The sequence below is a fragment of the Sceloporus undulatus genome, chromosome 4 (genome assembly GCF_019175285.1).
Source record: "Sceloporus undulatus isolate JIND9_A2432 ecotype Alabama chromosome 4, SceUnd_v1.1, whole genome shotgun sequence".
NCBI lineage: Eukaryota > Metazoa > Chordata > Lepidosauria > Squamata > Phrynosomatidae > Sceloporus > Sceloporus undulatus.
In genome coordinates, this window is record NC_056525.1 from 143,812,614 (window position 1) to 143,825,401 (window position 12,788).

Sequence of the window (12,788 nt, forward strand, 5' to 3'; positions counted from 1 at the left end):
TATTATTATTATTATTATTATTATTATTATTATTATTATTATTATTATTATAGCATCAGAAACTGGGCGCTGTGGTTAAAAACTAATTTGTTGCTGTTAACTGCCCTTGAGTTGATCTTGACTCATGGTGACCCTGTGAATGAGACATATCCAAGACTCCCTATACTCCACTGCTCTACCTAGTTCCTGTAAATTCATACCCATGACCTCCTTAATAGAGTCTATCCATCTAGCATGTGGTCTTCCTCTTTTTCTACTTCCCTCCACCTTTCTAGCATTATTGTTTTTTCCAGTGAGTTGTGCCTTCTCATATGACAGCCTCAGTTTAGTCATCTTGACTTCCAAGGAGATTTCTGGCTTGATCTATTCTAGGACCCATTTGTTTGTCTTTTTGGCTGTCTGTGGTATCCTTAGCACTCTTCTCCATCTCAACATCTCAAAAGCATTGATTTTCTTGTTATCCACTTTCTTCATTGTTCAGCCCTTGCATTCGTACATGGTGATGGGGGAACACAATGGCTTGTAAAAAAATTTCATGCTCAACTGTATATCTTTGCTCTTTAGGATCTTTACTAGTTCTTTCATAGCTACCCTCTCCATTCTTAGTCTTCTTCTGATTTCTTGACTGCAGTACCTGTTCTGATCAATGTTTGATCCCAGGTATGAGAACCTGGGAGGGGAGGTTCATCTCATGGCTAGGGTGGACTATTTCTATTACCTCACTAGCAGTACCCAGCCACATGTTGCTGTGGCTCAGTCTGGTTAAATGGAAAAGAAAGAAAAGAGAAAGCATACATTTGTGAAATACTTAATTTCACAATGCTTGTGGGTATACAATATTTTTGTTGTTCCATTGTCTGTGTATTTATAGAGATTGTCTGGTTTGCTGACTCTAGAACATGCAACATATAATTGTCCATGTGAGAAGCAATCCGAGTCTAGATCTAAACCGCAAAATGCTAAAGATTGGCCCAGAGCTTTGTTGATGGTGATTGCAAACGCCAGTTGAATATTTAGTATAGCGTGTGTTTCTCTTACATACAACAGATGGTGCTGTATTAAAAAAAAAACACATATATTTACCTGTCACAGATGTGACATCTATATAATAGATATATGTATATAAAACGTGTGTATTCGAATGGAACATTGTGTCAAAATTTCAAAGCAATCGGTGAATAACTTTAAGAGGTTTAAGATTTTGAACAAACAAACATTTACATTTTTATAGATTGTCTAGGTTGAATTTGTGTAGATTCTCCATTGTCATTATTTTTGTTTTCTTTATGTTCAACAGTAGTCCTGCCTTTGCACTTTCTTCCTTGATCTTCCTTAGTAGTTGTTCAGGCCTGTGGTAGTAATATGGTGTCATCTGCATATCTTAGATTGTTCAATTCCTTTCTCCTATTTTCACTCTTCCTCCTTCTGTGTCCAAGCCTATTTTAATACGGTCCCCAGTATTAAACCCTTCCTTTCCTAAACCCTGTTTGGACTTTTGGGATTTCTCTCTTCATGTATCATATACCCTTGACTGAAGAACGGTACGCTCCTTCTATCTGGGATGGTCGTCCTCTTACACCAAGCATGCAGCTTCGGGAGGGACACACATGGAACGGTGAGGGAGGAAGGGGACACCCGCCTAGCCAGCCAGATCAGCTGAATCAACCCTGGTGATCAATGGGGTGACAGATTAGGATAGTATAGGGACACTTACTGTGTCAAATTACATGATAAATCTAGCAAACCCCAAATATAGAAATGCTTTCACACTAATCAGATTAAATATTTTACCATCAGCACTACTGGAGGGTAAATATAGTAAGACTCCTGTTCATAAGCGAATATGTTCTTGCAACACAGGAGATATAGAAACTGTAAATAATGTATTATTCCATTGCCCCTTTTATAGTGAAGCCCATAAAGATTTGATGACTCCTTTCAAACAAACCAGGAGGATCTGAAGCTTTTTATTTAAAATACCTATTATCAGACTGGAACTGTCACATAACCTATAAAGTGGCACAATTTTGTGCTTCTGCAATCACTTGTAGGAAAAGTATAATTAACCTAAATTAACAGATACTACTGAGTCGTGTCTGTTAAAAACTTGATACCTTTATTTTACTGAAATGTAATTGTTCTTCCTGTTTCATTTGAATCTATTTTATTGCAATGGAAACAAATTATTTTAATTTCCTAGTTGGTAGATTTTTTTATCCTTTTGTTATTTAAAACCAAAGCAGTTTGTTGTGTGCATTGTTTTATTTTTTCTATGTACTGTTTTATATGCTGATGCTGGTCTTTGACCGTAATAAAGTAATTCATTCGTTCACTCTCCATGTATAGTTGGAGTCTGTGTTGCAGAATTTTGAGCATAATTTTGCTTGCATGGAGATTAATGCTCTGGTCCTATAGTTGCTGCAGTCTTTTGTGTCTTTTTTGTGCATGCGGATGTATATTGATAGTTTCCAATCTGTTGGCCATTGTTTTGTTTCCCATATCTATTGGCACAAGTGTTAATTCTGTCTGTGTGGATTGAAGCAGTTTGACTGGAACATCATCTGTTCCTGGTGATACATTTTTCCCCATTTGTCTTATTATAGCTTTCACCTCCCTTTTTATAATCTGGGGTTCAACTTCATATGGCACCACATTCCATTTGTCATCTCTTTTATATAACTCTCCTGTATATTGCATCCTTTTTATCCTTCCTGGTCTTAATTTATCTTATTTTTATTGTCATAGAACACCCCCGTTCTTGGTTTGAATTTCACTTTGATTTCCTAGATCTTGTGAAATAATTCTCTTTCTTTCTTTGTTGTTGTCTGCTATTTCTCTGCATTGGTAGCTGTAGTAGTTGCCTTTATCTTTTTGCACTAGTCATTTTACTGTTGCCTCCAAGATTCTGAATTTGTCCCTGTGTACCTTTTGCATTGCTTTTCTTCTTTCCTTTACAGTTTGTAGTGTTTGTCTGTCATCCATGTTTAGCTAAACAAGTGAGCTTCATAAGCTATGATTTGAAGTTGTTGTGATCAATAAACCATGCTTCAGTGCAATATATGCATAAAACTGCATTAAGATTACAGTATATGGATATCATCTCTTTGAAATTTCCAAAGATAGATAGGGTATATGTTTTTTAAAATAATACACATATATATTAATTTCTTTCCACTGTAGAAACACTAAAATTTCATGCCTGAAACCCCTTCCAACTTCTCTTTGATAGGTCTGTTTGCACAGAGAGCTGGCCTTTCCCTTGAACTGAAATGCCCTGAAGCTCCATATGTAAATTGGCAAGAAAATGGAGTCTTGGGCTGGCAGCACAGTGTTGGGGTGGAGTGGAGGACAATGTTTCCAAAGTAATTTTAACTGCAGTTGATAAACATGAAAGTGTTTTGTCTTTCCTTCTCTTCTGCCTCACATGAACCGTAGGAAGCTCAAATAGAACAGAAGAGAGAAGGAGTGCATAACTCAGAAGTTAGCTTTGTTTGTTTGCTGTTGCTGTGAATCTGAGCCTGAAACCATCACTTCTTGTAAGCAAGCCAAGAGGAGAGTAATCCATTTAAGAAGTCTGGCCTAAGCCTTTCTTTGTTATCAGAGAACCCACGTGATAGGCTGGACACAAGAATCATAATCCATTTTATTTTTGCTTTTCACACCTAAGTGCAATACCATCTTTGCCTATTAAATTTCAGAATCATGAAGATCTAATAACCAGCAAAGTTTGCCAATTGGGTTAGATGAGAACAGTATACTTTTTGCTGTGTATCTGTTTCTGCACATTATAAATCAAGTGGCGTGTTCTGGTTAGGGTATTGGGATAAATTCCTTGTCAAATGTAGTCAGGCTGGAAATGAATGTCAACAGGGTTTGGGGCTATGTTTTAAAAGCAGATGAACAGTAAATCTGTAAACAATTATATAGATGCCACTGATCTTACTTGCATCCAAGAAACAAAATATGTGAAATATTAATGCCATTACGACCATATAATTTTATGATTCCTACTACTAGGTCCAGATTATTTGAAGGACTTTACTTTCCCATCCACATCTGCCTGTGTTTGAGCTCTTATGGGCAAGTGCTTCTGTCCACCCCACCACCATCTTAGGTACACATAGCAGAAACATGAGAGAGGGCCTTCTAGGTGGCTGTAGAAGTCCCTTCCATGGGAAGGTCTGTTATTCTCCTCCCTATTGCCTCTCTGCCAGCAAGTAGACTTTTTTATTTCAGCAGGCATTGGAGAACTGATTGCTGAGGGCGAGCGAACCTTTCACGGTGTAATAGATTTTCTGTTTGCTGTTTTACTGTTAATAGTTTGTGTTTTTAAGAGTTTGTAATGTTTGGTAGTTAGCTGCCTTTTTAACTTTTGTATGTTGTACATTTTTAGCTATGTTTGTTCTAACCATTATAGGACACTTTGAATTCTAAACTGGGATGATGATGATTATGATGACCGTGATGTTGGTGGTAGTAGGAGGAGGAGTAAATAATAACAATAATAGTAGCTGCATCTAAGTATTGCTCTCCACTTTGGATGCTAATTTGGAGCACTGCATAATGATTTTTGGCTTTAGACTCTTAACTGGCATCAGGACCTGCTAATTCTTTCACACTAGACCTGAGATTAACTCCTCTAAAGGAAAGAAACAAGATCCTGTGCTGCTCTCCAGCACAAACAGAGAATCCAGGAATTAAGCATCCATCACTACCATCTGAAGGACAGCAGCCGATAGCTCTGTCAGTTTCTACCAGAGGAGGCTGCAGTAATGAGACCCAGGACCCCCCTTTCATCCTTAAAATCTCAGAAGGAATAATAATAATAATAATAATAATAATTATTATTATTATTATTATTATTATTATTATTAGGTGGTTAGCAAAGCCCATATCTAGAGGTACAGCAGCAGATCAGTTATCTTAATTGGGACTACTGGGCGAAGGAGGGCTGTTCTGGCTGAACACTTTATGAAGATCGAAGAATAGGAGACTAACCATATCCACTGTAAAAGCACAATTTCCTTACTGTGAAATAGTCAGTGCAGATGCAGCAACTATTTGGGGAAGTGCCTCATCTAGGGGCTGACTACTCAAATTCTGCTGGACAGCTCCACTGCTAGTCCCTCTTAGACAAGTCATCACTCAGTAGTTAATTTCTTCCACTTGCAGGGCTTCTGCCTAGTGCAGAAATTCTGCTCTGGTATTCATCCTTGCTGCCATTCAGGATTGATGTAAATGGGCTAGTGGTGACTGTGGTACTCCCCCCCCACAACACTTTACCTGGGGCATTAGATGTATGCTTTCTTTGATTATTAGGTACCTCTGTAATCAATGCCTTGGGCCTGTTACAGACTGCCAAAATAAAGCTGTTTTGGGTCTCTTTGGAGGTATGCTGTTTAAATGATGCATGCACCCTAAGAATCCGGAAGCTGCACCAAAGCTGCACTCCAGTGTTTAGGAATGGAGTTTGGCTTTGGCGCAACCTCCAAACTCTTAGGGCCCATGCATCATTTAAATAGCATACTTCCAAAGAGACCCGAAGCAGCTTTATTTTGGCAGTCTGTAACAGGCCTTGGTTATCTTTAGTTTGGACTACTATAATGCTCCCAGTGAGAATGCCTCTGAGGATAGTTTAGAAATGGGTTGGTCAAAAATGCATCAAATATAATTCTGATGGAAGCGGGCTGCTGGTGCCTTGTAAGACTAACCCTAAATGATTGGCAAAAGTTCCAGTGCACTGTTGGAAGAACAACTTTATTTAAAGTAAAACCAACCTGGTTTGGGTTGGTGCCTTGTTCGATCTGTTAGGAATCCTAATATGCTGTTTGAATTCCTAGATAAAAATAAGGAGAGAAATGGATGTAATAAATAATATAAATACACACAGAGAATTGTTCCTGTAAATAGATGACCAAATTTAGTGTGTAACCTTTTAAAGACCTATACACAAGGCTAAAACTGTATGAAGGAACACCTTTTCTTATAAGACACACACACACACACACACACACACACTGCATCCTAACAGTAGAAGACCTATCTTCCACAAATATGCCAGCTGTCTGTACAGTGGGTGGCCTTAATGGTGAGAGCTACCTTGGTGGTGGTGCCCACCCACAGAGGTTTGGCTGGTACCTTTGCCTAAAGCCTTTCAGGCAGTAGGTGAAAACCTTTATTGCTTCAAAGACCTTCTATCTGAATTGCATATTTAGCTGGAGTTTTTGTTTCGTATGCCTTTATTGTTTATTTGGAGCCAGCATGGTGTAGTGGTTTGAGCGATGGACTATGACTGGAGACTATGGTTTGATTCCCTGCTTAGCTATGGAAACCCACTGGGTAACCTTGGGTGAGTCTCACACTTTCTGCCCCAGAAAACCCTGTGATAGGTCTGCCTTAGGGTCACCATAACTTGGAAACTACTTGAAGACATATGAGAACAACATTGTTTGTATATTAGTCTTGTTTATATTTTAAATGGTAGGTTGTATTTTATGTTAGAAGTGCAATAGCACTAAGAATAATGGATGTCTCAGAGAGGGCAGCAGTAATAGGGCTAGATAGTTTTAGTGACCCAAAGTCTTCTTCTTCCTTGTTTACTTATCCTAACCCCTCTGTGATATAAACTGATACTCTTAGGGATGCCTCTCCACCTCTTCTCTTCCTGCCAGTCCCCTCTCAGGTCTTCCCTAGAAAGTAGCTAGATTTAAGTCAGCACCTTGAATAACTTTCCTGTCTTAGAACCCTATAATAAAGCCTCTAGTTTGTTTTTCAAAGCTATTGGAGTCTTTCCTCCTTAGTCAGGATCTCAAACGACTGCACACACTCTGTCAAATTGTTGACTTTAAAACAGCTTGCTTAGTTTCAGTTTTGAACGTTGCACTCAGCTTGCTTTGCTATGGAGCAGTTTCATAGAACTTCAGTAAATGTACAGCAAAATAAATATTTTCATACTTAAAAAGTGCAAAATGTTTACCAAGTATCATTTGACATCTGTTGCCATTAATTGCCCTCAGATGAGATATTCAAAATTGCTGTGGGCTTCTCACAGATGTGTCTTCAGTGTTACTTTTAGTATTAAGTATTTGTCTGTCTCTGACTTTAGGTAACATCCATAAATTGTGAAAAGAATTTTCAGTGATGCCTGTTACATCTAGCACCTTCATGACATTAAATGTTCATTATTCTAAAAGCTTTCTGCTAGTCAGCATCTTGTTTATCTGCTACAGTTGCTGCAAAACAGATAGAGGATTTGCCTTGTCTCCTTTCAAAACTTAAATTATATAGCTTTATTATGTTATTAAATCTTTATTGTGGTGTTGACACTTTTGAAGCGCTATTCATAAAACATGTCAGGGCAAACCCATTAAAGTTCTTTTATTGCCTTACAGTTTGTAATTGTGTGTAGTGATGTTAGTCTGGCTTTTATATTAGTGGTTTTCTTTCCATGATAGTAGTACTATTTTTGGAAAGAAAAATTGGTCGAAAGGTCTTTGTTTTATTTGGATACAACTCTCTTGCAATGCTTGATATGTAACAAAAGAGGTAAGAACAAGGAGAAATTTCAGTTTGTTTTCTGTCCCAAAGTTATGGAGTTGAGTAAGTAGAAGACAATAGGAGCCAAATATGTAGAGGGGAAATCCAAGTTATGTATCATGAGAATGGGAAAGGGGCTAGAGTAAGACCTTTTGGTTTTGCAGTTTTATTGAGAACTGAAAGACAGATATCCTTATATACAGAGAGAGAAAGAGAGAGAGCGAGAGAGAGACAGGAAAGAATGAGAGGAGGGGAAAGAAAGTGGGAGGAAGATATACATAGGATATGAACAAGGATTAGGCATAAACTATAAATTTCTGTCAGAGCCAAAGCTGAGCCATAGAGCATAACATATGCTGGCCATGTTTTCAAAGAATACATTTTCTTGAAGTTGACTTTTCAATATTAGTTTGACTCTTACAAAAGGAAAATGAAAGCATTTTGTTTTAGTTAAAATTAGGCATTGTCTTATTTGATAAAAGAATGTGGTGGTTTGGAGTTAAACTTAATTTGAGCGATTGGGCTGGAGACTGCTTCCAGTGCCAGCCTTGAGCCATGGGGCAGAGGAATGATAAGTGTATGTCAGACTAAACTGCCTCTTCATCACACCAGCTGAGATTGAAGGGATGGGGTAGCGTGCTTTGAGAGCTTTTTGGAAAAGCTAGAATTTGAATACTGTGGAATGAAACTACATATTTCTTAATGATTTGGATGTTCATATTCTCTCTGAGCCATGTCAGAAAAAGTAATGGCATGTACTATTGGCTGCTATCATGTGAAGAGCTCTATGTGCACTTTAATTTTTTATGGAATTGTTGTGCAGCGCAGAATATAAACCTAATCTGTCTTTTTGTGGAAAATGTCTCTATATAATGTTATATGAACTGCTTGTTCATGTATGATAGTGATTTGAGGCAGAACAATTGTGGAATAGCAAACCTGAAAACCAATAACAAACAGTGGAAGCCAACACGGTTGATATGGTTTTAGACTTTCATGAGGAAACATTCCTTATAAGTGCAATTCATAGTTGGCTGTACTGTATTGCCCTTTTTGCTTAGCAGGTTGTTGTGGCATCAAGAAATGAATATTGTTCAAGGAAAAGCAAACAAGTGGAATTTTTGTATTTTGGTCAATATGTGTTTATAATCCTCCCAGATTCCATAAATTCCATCCTGTTAGAGGATTATCAAAGTAAGATTAGTACAGATCCATCACATAAGCACAGGTCTAATCGCGTTATTGGTATATTTGTAGGTACAGTTAAATGATCTGAAGATATTTTTGCTTACAGCTGTGGTTTTCTTTTATTAGTAGGTGATGGGATTCCAAGAGAAAGTAGTCCATTTATCAGTAATGCAAGCATGGAGAGAGGAAGCATATATGATGGGAAAAATATGGCTCTTTTTGAGGTAATTTTCATGATTTATGTACCGAAATCATTGTTACAAATACTGTATTGCATTTTAACTGTTATATTAATGTTCATTTTCTATAAAATTACTACTTTATTTGCTTGAAAGCCATTATGTATGGCTGCCCATCCAACCTTATTTTCTAGGAACACTTGTAAATTATATGCATTATGTGTATTTTTAGAAAGAGAAATTTGTTCAATCAGACTGAATAAAGTTGTAGATTATTTAGTTTGTTGAATACATGTACTTTACCTTTTACAGGGATTCAGTTCATAGCATTTAACGGTCTTTTAAAAAGTTAATACTATTCCCCCATCCACTAGCAAGTATTTATAGTGCAGGAGGCGGAGAAATCCCACCTCAACTATTATGCAGTACTCTGGTAAAATAACAATAAAAATATATTTTAAAAAGTACAACGGAAATTTTGATATATTTTTTTAGCACAAGGGTCCCCAAACTTTTAGTTGCCAGAAGCCTCAGCCATGTTGGCCAATAGTGTGGGATTCTGGGAGCTGAAGTTCAAAATCCCTTGAAGAGCACAGTTTGAAGACCACTGTTTTAGCATCTGTTGTATGGTAAACTGAGAGCTGGAACAGACAAGCAAGAAGGTGTGGCTTGAAACTGCCCCTTCCAAAGACGGACTGGGACTGCGGCAACCACACACTGTGGACCCAGTCTGCCTCTTTCCTGCTCCTTTTTGGGCTGAAAAATAGCCAGCTTTTACAGTTCCGCCAAAACCAGCTTCACGTTGGTTTAGTGATGTGTGGTGTGTAAACGCCGCACCACCGGAACGTCTTGGTTGCTGCCCAGATCTGGACAGCCACCTGACGTACAGGCGGCTTTATATGTGGCATATAAATGCTGCACTCCCAAGCTGCTTTGATGGTGGCTTTATAGGGCTGACTGTTCTGGCCCTGAGTGCATAGAAATATTCCAGGCAAATTGGACCTGAGATTTAATTTGAATACCATCGACTTTCCAAAAAATTATTGGTTGTATCGTTCACTTTTTAATTAAAACAATCCTTTAGAGTGTCTTCATTCCACACTAACTTGTTTTTGCAGCAAACATTACTTCAGATATAGTATGCTATTTATAAATGACATTTATTTTAAAATATGCTCTTGCCTCCTTTTTTATTTCCAAACTGCCATCAGGAAGAAATGGATAGCAACCCCATGGTATCATCTCTTCTTAATAAGCTAGCAAACTACACCAATGTTACTCAGGGAGTGGTAGAACATGAAGAAGATGAAGACACCAAACGAAAGGAAATCCAGGTACACGTACTAAAAAAATTTTTTTGAAAACAAAATTTTTATTGTGTAGTTTATAGCATATCCCTGGGCAAGTTGGCTACACGCTACAATATGCCCAATTTTCTCTATCTCTTCCTTAGTTTCCTGTGCTGGAAAGAATGACACAGGAATTATGGGTAGAGGAAGTAATTGTAAAATTTGTACACCTCAGGGTCAAAGCTGAGAGGAAAAGTACTACTGCCTGCTTGCATATAAAATGGTTGACAGTGTTCATCTGTCTTTCTTGAGCTAAGACTTGGCAAGATACAACTACTTGAATAACAGAGACCCGTTACAAATGGGCCTAAAAGTGCGCGCTCCATGCGTGCTAGGGTTAGAAAGGGGCGTCCTTTCTGGACGCCCCCAATCCTAGCAGGCGTGGAGTGCGCACAAAATGGCGGCAGCCGTTCCACACAGCCGCCGCCATTACGACGTCACGACCGCGCTGCCTCTATATGGGGCGGTGCGGACATGACGTCATCATGCCGAGGAGCTCCAAAACGGAGCTCTTTTTGCCGTTTGTGTCACTGGACACAGCCTTCAGACGGCTGCGCCCAGCGACACAGAGGAGAAAGGGGCCAAGCAGCCCCTTTCTCCTCCTCCCCGCCGCTGCCGCGAGGTGTCCTTAAGGCTTGGAGCCCCAAGGACACCCCTTTCCAGGCTGCAGGGAAGGGGCCTTTTGCCGCTTCCTCGCAGCCTGGAAAGTGGCGGATCGGGGCCTCAGCAGCTGCCGCTCTAGCCACTGAGCCTCTGATCCGGCTGGGAAAAGGGGCAGGTGCAGGCCACTGCTTTTCGGCGGTCTGTAACCCGCCAGAGTGTACAAATGCTATAGAGAGAACCGTTGTAGAATGTATGTCTAAAGGATTTCCAGACCTGGTATTCTGCAGAAGTTGGTCCATCCTACCTGAAGATGATGGGGTTTACTCCATCACATTTTAATGGTGTAGGATATGAGGAAGTCTGAAACAGACCACTGGTTTACAAAAATTATCCAATGAGTTACTTATTATCAAATTGTATTAAATATTGTTTCTTATATGACCAGGGTCATATCTATCCAACTGACAAATGGGAGCAGCATTACATTAAACCACTGTGCATGACCAGTAGTTTCCTAGTAGTTATTGTGAACATTTCTGAGGCTGACATATGAAGAGTGGCAAAACTTGTCCAAGGCTAGTCTAATACTATTGCCTGAGAGTAGGTTTCATTGAGCCTCACTAAAACTTACTTCTGTGTAAACAAACATAAGATTGTGTTGTAAGAGTGTCTGAGTATTTGTGTGGTTGTTTGTGTATAGGTAAATGTCATTGGTCACATTCAGTGTCAAAAATTTTTTAATTTTTCAGGTTTCATTCAAGGTAATCTTGCTTAAATAAATACTCTGATCAGAAAAGACAATTGCAAGAAATCCTTATGTTTTGTTTTGATTTTTAGGCTCCACGTATGGGCACTTTCATTGGTGTATACTTGCCCTGTCTACAAAATATTTTAGGTGTTATCCTGTTTCTTCGTCTAACGTGGATTGTGGGAACAGCAGGTGTACTTGAATCTTTCATCATTGTATTCATGTGCTGTGCTGCTGTAAGTATAACTTAGTGTTCTTTAAACAAGTAAGATGTTAAATATCATTCTAGAGATTTTTTTCCCCCCATGCTCTGGTAATAATTTTATTAGCAGCTGTGGGATAAAAAGCATTATAGTAAGCACTCTTGGGGTAAGATAGGCATGGGTTCTAGCTCTGTGTAGCCATAATCCTAAAAAGCAGTGATGCTAAAACACACCAGTGGACAATACTCCAAACAGAATGGAATAATAATAATAATAATAATAATAATAATAATAATAATAATAATTTATTTTTATCTCGCCCAATCAACGAGGAATCCGGGTGGCTAACAACAGTGGAAGTACAATAAAAATACAATAAAAAACAAACTAATCCCTTCCCAGCCCCCCAGCCATATAAAGCAGACAATAACAATAAGCAATATCAATACAGTGGCAATCAGTGGGAAAACATAAGAACATTATAACTCAAACAAGGTTAATAGAAAATCCTTTCCCCAATCCCTCAGCACAGATCCACATCAAAACAATATTAAGCAAATTAAATATAAACATAACATAATACCTGATAGAAAAAAACATAAAAATAGCAATTACAGTATGTCAAAACCATAATCCATATAACCTAGTAAACATCAAAACTACAATTTATCACAGTTAATAAAAAACAATTATGACAGATCAAAGTACAAAGGAGGCAAAAACAGTTTCCATGACCACTTGCCAGGCGAACGCCCCAGGAGCGACACAGGTGCCTCCTCTCCTCCTTTTCCGAGCGAGGGACCAATGGAATGGGGGGTGGGAGGGCACAAGCAGAGGTTTTGAGGCTTCTGCCAGACCAAGCCCCCGAGGAGCTGACACAGCTCCTCCTCTTCTGGGCCAATGGAATGGGAGCATATTAAAAATATGCTTCTCTTTGATCCATAATGCAATATCTCTGCTACAGATTTCCTAACTGATTGTA

General features: G+C 38.7%; 1 protein-coding gene across 1 annotated transcript in view; it reads left to right on the plus strand.

The window, feature by feature from the left end:
* Window positions 1-12,788, plus strand: part of SLC12A7 (solute carrier family 12 member 7) — a 114,342-nt gene that overhangs the window by 21,326 nt on the left and 80,228 nt on the right. The window contains 3 exon segments of the mRNA XM_042464389.1: window positions 8,851-8,948; window positions 10,115-10,237; window positions 11,693-11,839. Coding sequence (XP_042320323.1) covers window positions 8,851-8,948; window positions 10,115-10,237; window positions 11,693-11,839 — 368 coding nt within the window.